This window comes from Myotis yumanensis, unplaced genomic scaffold, assembly GCF_028538775.1.
Source record: "Myotis yumanensis isolate MYYU_CA2020_CCGP unplaced genomic scaffold, mMyoYum1.0.hap1 SCAF_5, whole genome shotgun sequence".
Classification (NCBI taxonomy): Eukaryota; Metazoa; Chordata; class Mammalia; order Chiroptera; family Vespertilionidae; genus Myotis; species Myotis yumanensis.
The window spans coordinates 95,209,462-95,229,948 of record NW_027223756.1 but is presented as its reverse complement, the minus strand read 5'-3'; the positions used below and the strand labels follow the sequence as shown (position 1 = coordinate 95,229,948).

At 43.9% G+C, this 20,487-nt stretch overlaps 1 protein-coding gene across 1 annotated transcript; it reads left to right on the top strand.

Annotated features, from left to right (window-relative positions):
- Positions 1-5,985: 5,985 nt before the first annotated feature.
- On the top strand, positions 5,986-18,633 carry STC1 (stanniocalcin 1). Its single transcript, XM_070416604.1, has 4 exons — positions 5,986-6,339; positions 8,341-8,483; positions 9,153-9,364; positions 15,520-18,633. Exons 1-4 carry the CDS (start codon positions 6,222-6,224, stop codon positions 15,788-15,790), a joined length of 744 nt encoding a protein of 247 aa, XP_070272705.1. The 5' UTR covers positions 5,986-6,221; the 3' UTR covers positions 15,791-18,633.
- Positions 18,634-20,487: the final 1,854 nt, after the last annotated feature.

Here is a 20,487-nt window from a genome sequence, read left to right as displayed (position 1 = left end):
TCTATAATCTCCTAGTCTGGCCCCTTTGCTGACTTGCCAGGTAACTGTATAAAAGCTGCTCCCTCTCCACACCCCCCATTCTCAGCCAATAAACTAGTAATAATAGATGTGTCTAGCACTCAGGAATGGCTGCAAGACACGTCTTTATACTTGGACAGCATTTTGCAAATGAGAAGCTGGCTTTGGGATAAATATGGATGATGCTTCAGTGCGGTTGTTGGGGTGGATTTTTTTCCCCCATTTCTATTTCACAAACTCGTTGGTATCATCCATCAGTCTCACTTGTTACAGCACAGTTTAACACTGAGCATTTGCTGCCTTGTGTTCAGGTCCTTGCCGCCCTCTCTTCCCCACACTGCACTGTCTGTAATGTCACAGTGCTAACAGCATTGCAGGAACAGGAGGCCTAAGGAGTACACACCGATGGATGGATTGGTTGGCTGCAAGTGGCAAGCCCTGATCTCTGACTGGAGGGTGTTGCATTAAAGGCTGGGTGGAAGGCTTTCTCGCATTGAGCAGTGTGACAGGCCTGTCCCGCCTCTGGAGCACTCCCAACCAGTCCCAGCATCTAACTATGCAGATGTCTTCTTCACACAGGTGTCTGAGGGTGGGACCAAGAAGCAGGAGAGGAGTCATGCATAGGTATGCCCCACCCTGCCTCCCACACTCCCCTGGACGACTTCCAAACAATAGGTTAGCCACAGAAAGTGTCAGAAACGGAGTGAATAGTTATTCAGCCCTGACCTCTGTCCGCAGACCACTGGAAGAAAGAATGCTAAGTAGAAAAACAGGTCACAGACATTTTTTCTTCACTAATGAGGAGCAATGCTCACTACCACCTAGAAATGCAATCCCCTTTTAAACCAAGGATTTCAAAGTAGTGAACATGTGTTATCTGATGTATCATCTTATCTGCCCTGAACAGTTAGATACAGGTATCAGCCTCCCCTTAGTACTGGGACAGAATACTTAAGAAACTTGCCTGCAGACTGTTTCCCTAGTAGGCAACAATAGGCTGGTGTATGGAATGCTATCTACTGCAGAACTCCCAAATGTGTGGGGCCATGCTAGTCTGTAAGCTCAGCAGCTAGGTTACGGGTGAATGACCTAGACCACGAGTGTAAGTTATTTCCCTAGAAAGCATCCTGATGGCCTGAAACCATGGCCAATCTAAGGTAGGCAGGATTCACTTTTTTTTCTTTCTTTTCTTTTCTTTTTTTTTTTTTTTTTTTTAATGTAAGAGAAACTTCTCATCGCCGCTGGTTGATTCGAGCGCCCTCGTGTGTCCCCACAGCATAATGGCACTTTGGTCTGCCAAAGGGCTATTGGTAATGGCAGATTCAATGATACATATCATATCCTTGTCGCTCGCACTTGTTTCAGGAGCCTTGTGTGAAACCGAAGATTTGCAGGCTGCCCTGGAACTATGAATTTGTTCTCCCTGATATAAAGTGACATCGTAGCTTATACCTAAAAAAATGAGAAGCCAATGTTCGCAGGAGTAGAGGTGAATTTCAATGTTCCTGTTCTGGTTTGACACGTAAGGTCATTCTATCTATTTCTTTTTCCTCCTGCTACACCCCCACCCCAAGGGCAGTGCTTTTAGCTTAGATACCCCCTCCTCCACGGTGATGCTCACACAACTGAGGGACCCGAGCTACTTCTATAATAAGCAAATCTCAGGAGACCTTGCTCCCCTTCCTGTGGGAAGAAGGGTAGCATTTCTTCTCCTGGAGATAAGAAGCATCTGCAGTAATGCCTGGCAGAGAGTAGATAGACACCCAGTAAATGTTAATTGAAGCCAAACCTGTAAACTCTATTCCAACCCACTTTCTGTATTATATTTTCAGAAAACAGACATTCTTCCCCAACTACAACATTCATGCATTAAGAAATAGCTTGGGAATTCGTGGAGCACAGGAAAAGGTCATTTTCCTGAATTTCCCACAACACCTGACCTTGTGCCCACTCAGAAACCCTCTCTAAACTGGGGGGTGGGGAGGGAAGGTTGCCCTCAATCTATTTTCTCTCTTTCGCTGGCAGAGTTTAAAGCAATCAAAGACATATAAAGAGGCAAAGATTCCCATAGGAATTTGAGACTGCACACAGAAACCTGGTATCTTCATATAAAATGAAAATAAAAATTTCCCCTCATTTTCCTCCTTTTTTTTCTTCTTAGCTTAGGAAGGCATGACTCAACAGTCCAACAGTGCAGTCAGCTCAGAATTCCCAAAAAAGAATGACAATGACACTCCAACCTTGGTCTCTATGTCAGACCAACCTTGATGGGTCTTGTACTCTGTTAACAGCAAAAGAAACATTTACCCAGAAACCATGCTCCTGGGCTCCTCTCAGTAAAAAGGCAACGAGCCGTTCACTGCCTACCTTTAAGCTAGCCAAATCCAACAAAACCCCAGAGATATTTTTGGCTTAATCTTCTCACTGAACTCATACCAGCCTTGCATGGGCATAGCCAGAGCATTATCACCCAGCCTTAGGTGTTGGCAGATTCTCCCATCTACTTCTTTGCACATTCCCTGCTCAAGAGCAATGGTAAAGGCTCCCCTCCCCTCCCACCACTGCACCTGGGGGCACCTCCACCTCATTCAGCCAGACTTGGGAAGATTCTTCATCTATCTATAGCCCAGACAAGTCTTTTTATAATTTATTTTTATTGATTTCAGAGAGGAAGGGAGAGAGAGAGAAACGTCAATGATGAGAGAGAATCATTGATTGGCTGCAACCCAGGAACGTGCCCTTGTTCGGACCAGGACTCTTCAGTCCATAGGTCAATGCTCTATCCATTGAGTCAAACTGGCTAGGGCCCAGTCAAGTCTTTTGTTAGGTAAGTCTATGACCTTAACAGAAAGTGGCTGCCTAATGGAGATGCTAGATAGCCTTGTCAAATAAATTTATAACCAATAAATGAAGAAGAAATAAACATCATCTTTGTTATCATTAAACTGGGTGAAAGCTTTTTGTTCTCTATAGAGTTCTTAGGTTAATTGAGAATTTCCATTTTATTTAAAATATTTATCATATTTTTCCTTTCTTCCTTTCCTACTGCTATATAATTATCAGGACCTCATCAACACAAACTGATATTACTAACTGGTCTTATAACCTTCACTCTTTTCTTCCCCCAAACCATCATAAGTATAATCAAAAGATCTTCCCCAAACATTAACCTCAACACATCACTTAACAATTCCTACTCAAGAACCCTTACCGACCCCTGTTGCTTGCAGGATAAGATCTGAATTCTGAAATTTAATATTCAAATTCCTCTATATTCCCTCATACCCCTCCCCCCAGGAGATGTTACAAAGGATATCACCTGCAGAGTTCCAAAGACTCTTCTATCATTAATTTAAAGTTCAAGACAGGAACTCAATGACTGTGGACATTCAAATATCCATGAACTCCTGGGAAGAAACTTGACATTGGGTGTTTCTCTTAGACTCCACCTCGGTCCTTTGATGTTCTCAAATACATTGAAATTATTTATATGCAAGCCAATATAACTGACCACTATTGGATTTCTTCAGATGACAGCTTATTTGTCTGTCATTGTGAGACACTCTGCACACCCAGCAATGAACGTCCAGGCACATGACAGTAAGGGAGTGAAATCAGGAGCAATAAATCAACATCAGAGGAAACACAAACCATGTCCTGACACTTGTAGGACAATGTGTTCTGCTGTGAGCACCAGAGAAAAAGAATGTGGGTGGTGGGAAGTAAGTCATATTAAGCCAGTAGGTCAACAGAGGGAAAGTTCAACAAGAGAAACCAATAACAACTGCATTTAACAATGAAGAGAGGCTAAGTAGGTAGAGAATACTGAGGAACAGAAATCAAGATCCTTGGAGGGGATGAGGGCAAATCCATGCATCTATCCTCTTCTTCTTCTAGAAGAGAACATTCAACTATACATTGCCATACATCTACCACTCCTGACTAAGAGCAATAAAATCAACCTCTGAGACTTCCAGAATATGACCTTTTTAAAAAAGAAAATATCATAGCTTTTTCCTAAATTCTTGAAATCAATAAATAACAGTAATTCACATCTTTCCCTCACTGATCCTTCCTTGAAGGTCCCTGCATGAGCCTTGCCCACATCTCTAGCCGGTGTTGACCATACCATGCCAGGTTCTGACATCCTGAGCCTTCAGGAGATAAGACTGAGGTTGAGCATCTTCTCAACTTGACTGCAAGTGCTTCCGTGACAAGAATCATTACTTTTCCTTCCTGTATATCTCTTCTCTTTTACCCTAGCATTCAGCCTAGACCCTACTTGAGAAATATCAGTCAGATTAGTTAATATCATTAAAATGTACTTATTTCATGGAAATTTGAAATTTTTTTTTAGATGTTTCTCTTATCTTTTATTTCCTCTATCTCTCATACTTTCCAAACAACCCTCTCTTTTGCAAGGGGGGCTATAATCACTCAGCATATCCACTGCCCACACACACATAGAGCTGATTCTTATGTGTAGTGAATAAAATTGGCGCTCTTTCTTCTACCTTTGCCTGAAGATTTGGAGATTTAAACTGAAACCAATGGCTGGCTCTGCTTCTTTGCAACATCATTCTGCCTGTGTCTATATGAATCTCCAATGGCCCTTTCTCATTTACCTTCTGAAATCTTTTAAGTAATTTTTTTTTTTGCTTAATCCCTTCACTTCACCCAGCCCTAATGACCCCCTCTCCACCCTGATAAATCCTCTTCTGGATGATTAACCACCTTCACAAGTTAAGGACAAGCTTCAGTGTTGCCTACAGCCCACTTATAAGAAACTAGGAGCTTCTACCTAAGCATGATCCACTGTAATACCACTGTAATTTTCCCATTAAGTCTAAAGCTTATCAGTCTTCTCTCCTACACATTCTGGGCTTTTACTACCCCTTCCTCCCAGTCCTGCCACCCCACCCGCTTCGCTCCCCCACCCCAAGAAATGAACTCATTTCCCCAGCAGGTTTAGTCTTGCATTGGCCAGCTTATTATTTCAATGTGATTATGAAGTTGCTGGGCTTGGACACACAGTTTATTAATTTTCTAGGCATTCACGCTGTCTCCCAGTTGAGTGTCGTGCATGTAGAGGTGCCTATGTGTACCCATGATAACTAACACTCTGGACTTTTAGTCACTGCTGGTGACTAAAAAGATGGGGTCAAGGTCCATTTGTGTGACTAGAAAATCATAGTGTTAGAGGTCTAAGGAATGCTCAACTCCAGCCTGGACATTTCACAGCTTGGAAACAAAGATGGAGCAAGGTAGAAAGACTCGGCCAGGGTCATAAAGCTAAGCAATAGGGAATTGGGGGCCACGGCTCAGAGTTGTCATGCCCCTGTTCATCAGGGCCCTTCCACTCACACATGTCCCTCCTTGGGGGCTCCTATATGTGAGTGAGAACTCAGAATACTCACATACAATCAAAATGCATCACAGACCTGTGAACATGCATATGCTGAGAAGCTGGGGAGGGAGTGTGTGTGTGTGTAGCTTACAAAACAGAGAATGTGCTATTAAAATTAGAGTAAAACTGTTATAATGAGATTGAATGAAAATCCAAAGAACGCACACTCCCCCATCCTGCTCTCACTCCCCACCCTCCACCCCCAGCTCATTTTTTAAAAAAGATGGATAGATTTCCTCAGCACCTTGGAGTTGAGATTGCCACATGATTTTCCCTTGGGTCCAGCAATACAAAGTTACCCTTTAATTCCATGGAAATAGCTTTTTCACACGTCTATGCACATACAGTCACACACACATATGAAGCATTGGCAGCAGGTACTTTTAATTTGCTGGAAAATATTTCTAAGAAGTCAAACAGCTCCAGACCAATGGGCTTGCCCTCCCATTGGCTAACCAGACTAGTTGAGGGACCTGATTGGTCCCTGATCCTAAGGACCGATAAGAACGGCTATAAAACCCCTGGGTGCAGCTCTTGGGCCCCCAGTTTGCAAAAGCCAGAGGTGCAAGCAGCAGCGACTGCAGCCACAGCAGCAGCAGCAGCAGCAGCAGCAGCAGCAGCAGCAGAGGAAGCGTCAGCAGGAGCAGCATCAGCAGCAACAAAAAAAACCCTCATCGAATCCTCACCTAGGCTTTCAGTGTATCCAGATCCACATCTTCCCTCAAGCCGGGAGAGGGAAAGAGGAAAGGGGGGGAGGAAAAAAAAAACCAAAAACTTAGCGGAAACTTCTCAGAGAATGCTCCAAAACTCAGCAGTGCTTCTGGTGCTGGTGATCAGTGCTTCTGCAACCCATGAGGCGGAGCAGAATGATTCTGTGAGCCCCAGGAAACCCCGGGTGGCAGCTCAGAACTCAGGTAAGCGGCAAACCCAGGACCGGTTTCTCCCCCAAAGAGCTGTCCTCATTTGCCTCTCGCTTTTGCAACGGTGTCTGTGCCGGCTGATCTTGATAATAAATGTGCTTCATGCCTGATGGCCATAAACGGCCAGGGTAATCCAATAGCCTTAGGAAGTGGCGCTCCTTTGTTTAATAAATTGCACGCAACTAACGAAGAAGCTGGGCGCTCTGCTGAGGGTATTTCATTGCATAAGCCGAGCCTGATTGCCTGAAATCTGGCACGTACCCTCTTGCGGGGGGGGGGGGGGGGGGCGGGGAGAGGCTTGAATGTTGGCATGCTTCAAAGCGCTCTCTATACTTCCAGAAGCCGGCGCTGATCTTAAGGTGAGACATGATTGGGCTGATGCCCCTCTTTCTTCACCCTTAAGACCCTGTAACTTGACTTCCCCACCCCTTCGGAGAGCACGCCGAAATCTCCCTCTGCAGACTGATTTACGGAGCCATAGCCCTCAAGTCTGACAAATCCCGAGCAGATTCAGAGACAACCCTACACATCCCACCCCCCACACTGCTCCTCCTCTTCCTCCCGGCTCGCTCGCTCTCGGGCTCCATTCAGGCGCCCATGCCGCCCTTGGCCAGCGAGCCCCTGGGAAAGGAGTATTTGGGAAACATAGCGGCTGTATCTCCTAGGGAAGGTCTCACTCTAGTCCTGACTCCTGGAGCAGTTCATCCTGTTCTAGCTTGGCCTCCAAGGGAAGAGAGTCCTTAGGAAGCCGGCACCGGCACCGGCACCGCTGCCTTTTGACTTTGCTCGTCTGCCTGGCTCCCCATTCATCGCTGCCTCGCTCCCCCAACTGTCAGCAGAGCTGGGATCGCAGGTGTCCAAATGCTGCAGACGACGCTCCCCTCGCAAGAGCAGGTCCCTGCCGCGAGCAGGCTTTGCTTCACTTCCTTTTGTACTTAGTTGCTATAGAGATGCAGTGATTCACAATTCGAGCTTGCCTAAAACAATAGCAACCCTAATGCATATTAAAACTGCTCAAAGCAAAGTTATAATTTGAACCCGTGAAAATATATAATTAGGGAAATGACTTGTAACATCCCAGAGGCTGCGGGTGGTGGGAGGGGGAGGGGACGCCTAACCGAACCGTGCTTTTGATCTCGGAGGAGAATCCTATGGCATGAAGGCTGCAGATCATTTCTTGCAGAGCTGCCTGCCAGAACACCCCCTTCTGGAGGAGAGAAATTACTTTTATGGGAGATCTTATCCAGAATGTAGAAAGCCTCATGCAAGTTCTTTGCGGTTTTCTTCCAGTCTTGCACAAGGGGTGCCTCGGCCTTTTTATTCCATCTCTCTCTCTCTCTCTCTCTCTCTTAAAAAAATGGCTTTTAATATGAGAGACATTGTGCATACCTCTAAGCACTGTCCTGTGGTGGGGGTTGGGGTGAAACATGGACGGCTCAAATTCCCATCTGCCAGTATGAAGGTAAGTTAAAAGCCCTAATTCGGAAGGGACTCCTGGCAAATTCTTCTCGGCCATTTAGACTAAAATTCCATCCTTATTACTCTGGAGTGCATCTTCTGGAGCCAAATGGACTCCCTGGCCCTGCACCTCCTAACCCTGACCACCAGCCACGGCTTTGCCTCTCCTGCTTGCAGGCTCTAATGATGCCCGTTGGCTCTGCAGAGCTGTTTCAAGCATCGTGCATCCCACGGGCTCCAACCTTCCTCTCCAGCCCCCCAAACTGTGTGGCAATGGTGAGGCCGGAGCATGTAGCCCAGAGGGAAAACACATTCCCTCTCCTTCAAGTGCCCTGGCTCTTATAAGCCAAAGGGATCCACCTGGCCCCTCCCTTTCTCACCACTCACCCCTCTCAATGAGTCTATCTACTGGCCCATCACAGACACCTACTGTAAGCTCTTCTGACCCCATGTCCTTGAATGTTTCCACCACACCAGCTTGACCCATTGGAACCACCCTCTCGTCTGACTCAGATTGGACGGGCTTGTCTTTTTCAGCTGAAGTGGTTCGCTGCCTCAACAGTGCTCTGCAGGTTGGCTGTGGGGCTTTTGCATGCCTGGAAAACTCCACCTGTGACACAGATGGGATGTATGACATCTGTAAATCCTTCTTGTACAGCGCTGCTAAATTTGACACTCAGGTAATAAGACCTTGACCCCTTACTCCCACTGGCTGCTTGTCTTTAACAGTGTGTTAGACTATTGTGCTTAGGAACCAGTCTTGTAGGGAACCAGCTCTCCTTCCTAGACTCCCCACTCTAAATTCTCATCTCCGATGTGTGTAGTACACACACACACACACACACACACACACACATTTTTGGCCTGGATATAGGTTCTATAGAAGACATTCCCCACCCACTCTTAAGGCACGATTGTAACAGAGGCTGTCTTATAAGGCAGGGGTACTTTATCAAGAGGAAATAAAAATATTCTTCTAACAAATAAGTTCTTGTCACTGTATGGCCTAGCATACTAACTACTAGTTTGTAGTTTGAGTTATCAAAATGTCAATCCCAAGTATACAAAGCCATGTTGTGGCTATTGTTAAGCTGCAGGGTGGTAGTTTATAGTTCCTCTCTTTTCCCCCCCTCTTGTCTCATTTTATTTCTATGGAGCTCAGTTCTCAAGGTAGTCTCAGAGAGTAGGGACAGTTTTTCATCCTGGCCACGCACACAGTTTTCTGATTGCGAGGACATGCAGATGGCACAGGACAGTGCCAGGCGCCCCCTAAGTTCCACACATAGTAGGCCCTGTCCTCTCTTGTCAGCTCGAGCTAAAGGTTTTCCTCCGACCCCTTTCCTGGGCAGGGAAAAGCATTTGTCAAGGAGAGCTTGAAGTGCATCGCCAACGGGGTCACCGCCAAGGTCTTCCTCGCCATTCGGAGGTGCTCCACGTTCCAGAGGATGATCGCGGAGGTGCAGGAGGAGTGCTACAGCAAGCTGAACGTGTGCAGCGTCGCCAAGCGGAACCCCGAAGCCATCACAGAGGTCGTGCAGCTCCCCAACCACTACTCCAACAGGTACAAAGCGAGTCTACTTTTTTGCCATTAGGGTGGAAGAGGGAGTGGTTGGCTGGCAGAGCCAGACGCAGAAGGGGGTTTAAATTGCCACAGTCATGCTCTTATTTTAGCTTGCAGTCTTCCCAGCTTTTGCAGGAAAAATGTGTTTGCGATTGGTTGTGACAGCTTAAGCAGGCTGGATTTTTTTTTTTACTGTTATAGGAAAAGTCTTCCCATGTAGCTAATAGAAAGCTTCATTTTCAGCAACCCTAGGTATATTTTCATGGTCAGTTTCTTGCCATAAGCCTGAAGGGAATGATGAAGTTATGAAAACAAGCTTTTGAGACATCAAATTTGACTGAATGACTATGCACAGTTCAATTATCCATTATAAAAACTCTGGTCAAATGTCATAATGCAGTCCTTTAAGCCTGCATGCATTTTGAGTGAGCCCCAAGCCCAATCAGATATTTCACTAGGTAGCCGAGAGCAAGCCATCTCACTTCACTGGGACTGACATTTCCTTTGTGAAAAGTGAAGTGGCTAATCTAGATGATTCCCATGTTCCCTTCCAGGTCAATGTTATCCCATTCCTCTAGTCCTAGATTTCCTGGAATGATGTCCCGGTGACTCCCCAGATTACATTCTCACCTTATGTGGCCCAAAGCCACTGAGCTGGTAGTGCCTAGGCAGCGTGCTTTCCTGTGCCCCTGGCTCAGTCTTCACCAGCCAGTAGCGAACACCTAACACATGAGAGGGATGACATCCTCACTTCATGGCCTAGGACGTTCCCAGCAAGACCTGGGCTTCCTCAAGTGTGATCAAGTTAAGAGAGATACTGGTGGGGCTGGCAAGGAGGTATGGTCAAGTTCAGTCTACTGCGATGCCCCGTTGGACTAAAACTTGACTCCCAATCCTGAAGTGCTATGATTCTTTGTCTCTCCAAACAAATCCTCACATATTCACAAAGATCAGTCCTATTCATGTTACTCCAACTACCTGGGAGCTAATGCAGATTTAACCTGATTATTTTCCCAGCCAGGGGCTGCCACACCTTCCTCAGACAGTGGCAACAGCCTACTCCTCTGGGGTTTCCCAGAGATTCAGGCACATTCATAAAGGCAACTGGGAGATGAGAAAAGGAGCTCCTTCGTCGGGAAAGGTTAAGCCCCCTGACATTAAAACTTTGTAAAATTTCCGATTCACTCTTAACTACAGGTCAGTGCTCTTCAGAACCTGGTGTCGATTTATAAACATCCTTTGTTTGGTCCTTGAAAGCCACTGTGCCATGGTCCTCACTGATTTCCTCAAGACAGAAAAAGCATATCCAGCATTGATCTCAAATGGCCTGTCTCTTTATATTGACTTTGGTCTTAAAATTCTCGTAGGAAGATTCTTATTACATCTGGGGGAAAAAAAGAACCTGGCTAATTGCTGGAGACACCCTTCACCAGAAGAGAAATAGAGTGCTTAGTCTGACCTGGGGCTAGGGGTAAAGGATGCTGTTTGTGTAGTAGCTGGGGGGTAGGAATATGTTAGCAAAGCCATTATTATATATGTTGATCTTTAAGGACCTGGTGACAATTCATGATCTATAATGTGGCATGTAACCAATTTGAGGCAATGCTAAACTATTTTAAGTGAGCATCGCCCTCCATGATGAAGGGAGAGGTCTATGGAAAGGAGGCACAGATTCTAGACTGGTGATCCTGACTATCGGGCCATTATTACTTTCATTTAGTGCCTCATCTCACCACCCTCAGAAAAATGGTCACATCTCTTTCTTTAATCTTAGGGGAATCACAGGTAATAGGAAAGTGGGGGTGAGGGATGGCCACTTCTGAAAGATCAGAACCTTCCATGCAACTCTTACCTTTCTCCAATTATTTCACTTCAACTGGCTAATATTATTCCTGCTGAGAACTGTAGAGATTTCCGGTTCCATTCTGGGCTTGATTTGCTCTATTTAAGCTCCTCACTCTCCTGAAACATCCTGCTTTCCCAGCCTCTGTCCCACCATAGCTACACGCTAACTTATGCCAACTGGCACAGAATTGTGAAAGGAAGTAGTTACAGGTTCATTCCACCTTCCTGTGACTTATCTAGCCTGAGATTTGGGCCTGGGAGAATCCAAAAGCCTGTGACCGGAGCAGGAGCCAGAACAAGGAAGTTTTCCATGAGCGAAATGCGCTCGAAGAGAAAGGATAGCTGGAGTGCCCCCCTGGCTCAATTTGCAAACTCGACTTTCAATCATGAGAGAAGCAAGCAAAATTGATTGGCAGGTTGGGCGGTGTGAGGCTTGGGAAGGAACTAGACCAGTCCACATCCAGAGTGGGAAAACGGACGACACTTCCAGCTCTCTAGGGCATGCATAGGGAACAGGAAACAGAAGAATAATATTGATCAAGGGAAACAAAGGACTATTTATAAACCCTCACACAGAGCGTTCCTATTCAGTATGTGTGTATTTGGGTAAGCGTGGCTGAAACAGTAGCTATGGAGAATATCTGATCTTATTCTTTATGAAGGAAAAAAAAGTTAGTGATGGAATTTTTAAAGTAGGAAGGAAGAAACTTGCTTTAAAAAGTCATTCTAGGCTGGGTGATCCAAACATTTAGCCCAGCAAGTCTTTGTTGTTGATCCCTGCCACCCCATAAAGGTGAAGAAAAAAATCTTGATTCATTCTAACTCTTCCTGCAAAGGATGGGCCTTAGACAGAGCTGTACTGTTTCTATTAAATTGAGAAGGAACATACATATCAAATCACTAGAAACATTGCATGTCACAGCTGACAATGACCATAGAAATTATCTAGACTTACTGCCTCATTTAACTGATTAAAGCACAGAGGCCCAGAGAGGGGAGTGACCTGCTGAAGGTCACACAGCTGGTAAATGACAAAGTTGGGCCTAGAACTCACATGGCCTTGCACTAAGCTATTTGATTTCTGCTTCAAAAATGGCAGCCAGTAAGGCCTGCGGGGTACATCCACCATCCAAAAATAGACTACCAAGCAGAATTGAATAAATGTGCCTCAGGGTGATCAACAATTAGATTTGTGTGCATTCTCTCCTCAAAGAGAAGACACATCTTACTTGATACAAGGTGGTGCTCAGTAAATATGTTTCTTGGAGACACAATCTCTTCAATAATCTCACTTAGTGGCTATATATAGGAAAGTTCTATCTCATTAACTCACATAGTCCCAGAGTTCAATGCCATATTCCAGCCCTAAATAGAGATGGCCAGGATTCACCTGCTGCTTGCTCTGGCAAATGGAGAGCCTGACAGATTTTCCACACTTGGAGGAGCTGCTAATGGAGCCATGAGCATCTTCTGTTCCAAGGAGCCCTCTTAGCCTGCCCTTGTTGAGCTATAAAGGTCGAAGAAAGAAGCTAAGGGTAGATTTGGAGGGAGTCACTAAAAGCAACCAGGCTGGCAAGGGCCATCATCAAGAAACACCAAGCACAGATGGGACATCTGTGCTAGCAGAGGAAGCAACAGTAAAGGCAAGAGCAGGAGCAGGAGAGTGGGTTTGACAAAGTAGGGCCAGGGCCTCAAATAGGCAAGGCCAGCTACAGAAGCTGTGTTTCCTAACTGGTGTTAGAATTTTTCAGCCAAACAAAACTTTCAATGTTGATCTAAGCAAAGACCATCTTCTACAGCTCATTTGGGAGGTCCTTTGGTGTGAACCGTTCTTTCTAGAAGTGAAAGGGTAACTTCTAAGTTATCAAGTCCTTATTTGGGGGACAGGGGAGTAAGAACAGAACCTCATTCTCTATAATCTAATCACCCTGTGAACTGGACACAGAGATCCAGAGGACCCATGAGCTAGCAGAACCCACAAGTAAAGAGATGGCTGGGGACCTATGTGGCTATGCGGACTTCTGAAGCTATTGCTACAAAGTAGCTTATTCTCAGTTTTTCCAAAACCATTTTTCTCCCCACTTCCCCAACCAAGTGAGCTCTGCTTTGACTCATGCGCTTTATCATACCAAAGGGTAGAAAATGTGTTTCTGTGCCGGAGAATCCCAATTTTAACAACAGCTGGATATAATCCAGCCTCCTGTGTGGGGTGGGGCCAGGACTGTGTCTGAAACCCAGACAGGACACTTCTCTTTTGGTCCCCAAATTCATTCTGCTCACTCACAGAAGGGTGACCGCTTTGCTTCATTACCCACGTTCCACCCTATTTACTGTACATCCTTGAAAGGACCTCTCTGGGGGTTAAGTTATTCTGGAAAGATGTTTGATCCTGTGCTCTGTGAGGTGAGTTAAAAATAAACAGGTTTCTTTTCACGGAAGATCTTGTGGCCCCAGTGATGCTCAGGTTCCTCTGAGGAAAGGGTCTCCCCACATAAACACTTCAGATCACTGTCATCAGGACAGTCTCTTATTAGTGAACACAGAGCTAATGGGTTTTGACAACTGTCACCACCTCAACATGGAGCAAACGCATCCCAACTCAAATTTGAAAATAACTGAACCGTCTTCCCAAAGAACAGGGTAAATAATTTATATGTTGTAAACATCAGAGAGTTTAATCCTTTCTGAGCCATAATATTTAGCTGCAGTGTTTGGGATGCTTAAAGGACTTGCACCAAAGATGAAGTTAATCTATACCAAGCACAAGTCTGGGTAAAACTTTCCAGACCTACAGATTATTTTTCTTGTGGGAATCATGATTTATGGGAGAGAATTATTATATTTGTAAACCTCTGTTTCCTCTGTGGCCACAAAATTAAACCAACAAATCAACAGTGAATGGGCAATATTGCCTTATGATACTGGCACGTGAGGGGTATAAAGAAAAGAACAAAACCCCTGCCTTCAATAAGGTTAGAGTCTACCCAGGAAAACAAAACTATCAAATGCTGACCTGTATGATGCTAACCAAATATCTATAAAATGCCCAAAAAAGGAAGAGGCCAGCTAAGGCTAGACCAGTGAGAGGAGGTTTCCTGGGATTAGTGAAGCATGAACCATTAAAGACCACTAATCTTTCCACGTAAATAGTCTCGTTGCCTGGAATTTGGCCCTCTCACTACAGTATACCTTTGGAGAACAAGGACACTGAAGACAGGCGGTTCCTTTAAAGATAGAAGTTTAGTCTGAATATGTATTCATATGCCCATACACCTGAGCATACACCACCAAGAAAAAGGAAAATAGCAAAGAGGCATCAAAATAACTGCAAACTTACGTGCAATCTATTTTTTTATTTTCTTTTTAGTTTTAGTTTTATTGAATTTATTGGGGTGACATTGGATGATAAAATTATAGAGTTTTCGGGTGTACAATTCTATAACAATTCATCTGTACCTTGTATTGTGTGTTTACCACCCCAAGTCAAGTCTCCTTCCATCACCTTTTTTCCCTCCCATACTCTTCTACCTTCCCACACACCCCATCCCCTGTGGTAATTACCATGCTGCTGTCTGTGTATATGAGTTTTTTTGGTTTTCCCCTTAATCCCTTCACCTTCATGACAGCTTTGATGGACCTGAAGAGTATTATGCTAAGCGAAATAAGTCAGTCAGAGAAAGACAAGTATCATATGATTTCACTCATGTGTGGAATCTAAAGAACAAAATAAACTAAAAAGCAAAATAGAAACAGACTCATAGATAGAGAACAGACTGACAGCTGTCAGAGTGGAGGGGTGTTGTGGGGCTGGGTGAAAAAGGTGAAGGGATGTGCAATGACTATTAATATGTGTTGAGTGTTGGCTTACCTCGTGATATTTGTTGAAGTCCTGCTTCTACCATAAACCCAGTGTGTGACCTTAGACAAGTCACTTCAGCTGTCCCACCTTAGTTTCTTCTCTATAAAATGAGATGATTAAATAGTCACTAAATGATCTTGACAACCCCATCTAGCTCTATAATTATTTCTAAAACTTTTACACATTGTCGTCAGCCTACTATCCAAAGTAAATTCCCTGAGATCTAAACTTGAAGATAGACCTGTCTGGCATTGTGTTGTAAATCCAGGAAGCACTCAAGCTGATAAGACACTGCACAAAGATTAGAGGCCAAGGTGACTATCAGCTGGTAAACTATTTGGGTTCACATGGCCTGGCCATTTGGGATGGGTGTTGGCTGGAGCCCCGATGAAAGCCTGTTTGCCTTGTTCTCACTGAATGGCCATTTCCTGCATTCTCTTTCCCAATGCAGATACTATAACAGACTTGTCCGAAGCCTACTGGAATGTGATGGAGACACTGTTAGCACAATCAGAGACAGCCTGATGGAGAAAATTGGGCCCAACATGGCCAGCCTCTTTCACATCCTGCAGACGGATCACTGTGCCCAAACACACCCACGAGCTGACTTCAACAGGAGGCGCACCAATGAGCCACAGAAGCTGAAAGTCCTCCTCAGGAACCTCCGAGGTGAGGTGACCTCTCCCTCCCACATCAAACGCACCTCGCCAGAGAGTGCATGACCAGGGAGTGGCGTTCACAACCTCACCAAACTAGTGTCATTTAAGGGTGTTCACACACCAACTTTGAGTGTACTGTGCCTGGTTTGATTTTTTTTAAGTAGTTCCTATTTTCTAGCCCCCTTAAAGAAAAATTGCATGAAACTAGGCTTCTGTAACCAATATCCCAACATTCCTCGATGGCAGCATTCCCACCAGCAGAATATGTGTGATCTTTCTGCCTCTCCTCAGGAGAAAAAAACCCTCTTTTATCACTTTCCTCTACCATGTCTTTTCCCACCTCCCCTCAAAACTACTCTCAAACACAAAACATTCATGTAATTCCCCTGTCCTTGTAATTTGAAGATGTGGAGCCCTTTAGAATGGTTGCCCCAGTAGAGTTAGCTGATAAGAAGCAGCTTAATTTAAATGCATGTCTTAAATGCTCATAAAGATGTTAAATGGAATTCGTGTTATGAATCTGTGCTGGCCATGGACGAATATGAATGTCATGTTTGAATTCTTGATCTCTCATGAGCTAGTGTCTTATGGTCTTGATCCTCCAATGTCTAAGTTCCTCTCCAATACATTTACCAAATTGCTCAAGCCTGGCTCTCCAACTAGGCTTTGAGCCTGCCTCTTCTTGCATCTAATGAAAAACAAAAAGCTAACATCTTTATGTACTGTAACTGCTCAGAGCTTTAAAGTATCTTTAACAATTGTCTTAAAACCAGAGAATCTTAAGGTCTAACTGTGGAATATAAATAGCTGAAAACTAATGTACTGTACATAAATTTCCAGAGGACTCTGCTTAAACAAAGCAGTATATAATAACTTTATTGCATATAGATTTAGTTTTGTAACTTAGCTTTATTTTTCTTTTCCTGGGAATGGAATAACTATCTCACTTCCAGATATCCACATAAATGCTCCTTGTGGCCTTTTTTATAACTAAGGGGGTAGAAGTAGTTTTTGTCAACATCAAAACTTAAGATGGGCCTGTATGAGATAGGAAAAACCAACAGGTTTATCTGAAGGACCCCAGGCAAGATGTTAATCTCCCAGCCCACCTCAACCCAGAGGCTACTCTTGACTTAGACCTATCCTGAAATAGCTCTGTCACATCCAACTGGGAATGACAGGAACCAAAAAGAGCATCCCTTTGGCTTGGACCACTGAGAGTGTGAGAAGGCCTACTATACCTTGGGATGTGGCAGTTCTTTCCTCACCACCTTTCATCAGTGCCTAGTACTCAGGCAAACTGTTGCTGAGGTGGGAGACTTTCCATGAAATCGATCAGGAATGAGTCAATAAGCCTTTGGGTATTCAGTTTGGAGGACTTGGGGCTGAGGGAGTATAAATAACCCTGGGCTGTCCTGTCCAGCCTTAATAGACTCCTCTTACATTTTTGTCCTGTAGCACGCTGCCTGCCAAAGTAGTCCTGGCAGCTGGGCCATCTCTGTAGGATTGCCAATAAATAAACAAACAAATAAATAAATAAAAGAGAGAAAGAGAGAGAGCGAAAGAGAGAGAGAGAGAGAGAGAGGGAAAAAAAAAGAGCTGGTGGTTGGATCGTTTCTGCCGTGATGTTTACAAGATGGCGGCCACCAAAGCCAAATGATTAACCTATCTATGAACAACAGTAGTTTCTCAGGGTCACTGTCCTTGAACCCAACAGTCCCTCATGAACGTCACTGCCCATCAAAGGTCAATGTTGAGAGAGGAGGAGGGTGGACGGGTAGGACTGTAAGGGCCACTCCAAACTCGCTTAGGTAGAAACTATTGGTGCTTGACTCTCACTAGGCTAAACTCAAGATTTGACCAAATCAAGTGATAAGGATCCTGGTGGGAGGAGGGAGGGAACATCTCCAGAAAAATGAAAAGCAATACAACTTTACCATAAAGCCTTTAAAACCAGTAACGTGCTGCTCAAGGACCAAGAACGATTGCAGCAGACCCAGCAGCAGCAGCACAAGCATTGCTGCCTTTGTCCCCACACAGCCTCTAAGCGTGCTGACATCAGATTGTTAAGAGCATTTTTATACTCAGAACTGCCCTATCCCCAGGTCCCCAAACATATGGACACTGCCTTAGCCTCTTGGAAATCAGGTAGACCGTACTCTAAGTTGACTCTCCCCCTCCCACCCTCCCGTGCCCCCTAACCCCAGGCAACACTGACTTCTCCAAAACAGAAAAGCTATTAAAGTGTGTGTGTTGTGTCCATTTCGCAAACCCACAAAACCAGGACCCCAATGCGACAAGTAGTATATGAGTATTCCTAGCAAAATTCTCTCTTCAGTCCAGTACATTCTCTTTTTTTGCTGTGACCTCTTCACACCGTGGTACCCACCCTCTTTTCTCCCCACAGTGATATTTATGTATGTATTTATGATACATATATCTACACATCCAGAAAGAAGCAGTTCTCACAATGTTGCTAGTTTTTTGCTTCTCTTTCCCCATCCCAGTCGCCCTAACTTTCCCTGAAACCTCCCAAGCTTCATCCTGTGTTTCCTGCAGAGTGATTCGGGCTGACCTAGACCAGTTTGCATGATTCTTCTATTGTGATTTGGTTGCACTTTAGACATTTTTGTGCCATTATATTTGCATTATGTATTTATAATTTAAATGATATTTAGGTTTTCAGCTGAGTACTGGAATAAACAGTGAGCATATCTGGTATATGTCATTATTTATTGTTAAATTACATTTTTAAGCTCCATGTGCATATAAAGGTTATGAAACATATCATGGTAATGACAGATGCAAGTTATTTTATTTGCTTATTTTTATAATTAAAGATGCCATAGCATAATATGAAACCTTTGGTGAATTCCTTCAAAGATAAAAATAATAATAAAGTGTTACGTTTCATTGTTTTTTTTTCCCCCAATGTCTTTCATTGTTATTCTTTTAAAACTTCTTGAATGAGACTTTCTGAACATGAAGTTAATGGCTGATTGGTTTCTTAAAATTCACCAATTGACACTAAAATATCAATATGCAAATGAACATAGTTTAAAATCAACATCTTCCAAATTTCCTTAAAATCATTTAGTGGCTCATATTACCCTCACAGTAAAATTGCAACCCAAATTCTTTACAAGCTCAGAAGAGGCTTATGGTCTGGACACTGCTCAGTGCACCAGCCTCAAGACTCACCTTTCCTCCCATTGAATGAACTCTATACACTAGGCGTGCAGTTCTAGAAAAGATTCACTCCCTCTCCTTCCAGGCCTTTATTGAGGCTGTCCTCGATTTCTAGAGAGCCTTGTCCTCCACCCTTCACCTAGACTGGAAGCACATTTGCCTGCTCACCAATGTGTTCCCAGCACTGGAACAGCACCCAGACTGCAGGATACTCTCAATACTTTAAAGGAATGATTCAGAAAGAGTTGAAATAGGGGACCATCGAACCAGTGTGACCAGGGAGGCAGATAGCTCAGTGATGACAAGCTTCCAGCTCCAGGGTCAGACTTCTGGGATTTGAATTCTGGCTCTGCCGCTTATGAACTGCATGATGTCAGATGAGTTATTTAATCTTGAAATACATCAGTTTCTTCCTCTGTAAAATGAGGATAGTGATAACCATTCAAAAGGTATCAGAAGGAGATAAAATAAGTGAAGTGCTTACAACATGTCCAATAAGCTATAATGCTCAATACATGTTAGTTGGCTCTTATCATCACAAGTAGAGGGATGAGAGCAAAAGGAGAGGAATGGGGAAGGGTTCACAACAGAATGATAGCCAGCTGGGTCTGAAGGATGGTTACAAATGGTTACACAAAAAATGGGAGCCTTCTCCGGTGAGGTTTTTTCAACCAGGGTGTGTTTTTCTAATGAGTGGATTAATAAGTGGATCATAATTGGGTGGATTTCCCCCATATTTTATATCCAAATGGGGACATTTTTCTCAATATCATTCATTCCTAGCTCCAAATTGCATTTCCCCATGTTCAGGTATGCACAGGACAGTTAACAAATACTACAGGAGATATCACTCAGAGGCTAAAAATGTATTGCACTTGCTTTTCTCTGACCTGGCCAAGGGAATGAGTGCATTTATTTCATTAAGACCCTTCATCCTCAACATTCTGCAATAATATCTATTTATGCAGAGAGGTTATATATTACACTATAGAGTGGTGTTTAAGAATGTAGACCTGGGATGTCCATGAACTGAATTCAAATTCTCATTCCTTAACTATCTCTGTGGCCTTGGGCCAAGTGTCTGATATCTTCATACATTAGTGTTTTATTTTACCTACGCAAATATCTCCATGAAAGATAAGAGATAAGTAATAGGTCCTACCTACTAGATGGGTGTGAGCACTGAGTTCTATATAAAGCATGTAAAACAGTTTCTAGCACATAGCAAGTGCCCCCACTTAGTATTTATTGAGCACTCAACGAATGTAACTATTCCTATTTACATAAATACTATCAGCATCATTTAGATTCCACTCCTATCCCTGACATGGGTCTTGAAGTACCATTTTGGATGAAGGTTTTGGCTCTTTTTCCTTTTGTAAATCACTAAACATTACTTCTTAATCAAGATTTTATGAATTGGAATGATAAAATATTGCAATTTACCAAAAATGAAAAATTATAATATATGAACACCTGCATCCCATCACCAAGCTTAAGAAATAAAAATAGCACAGATAGAGTCTCTGTGTGCACCTCCCGGAACCCATTCACACATTAACAGTCTAAAC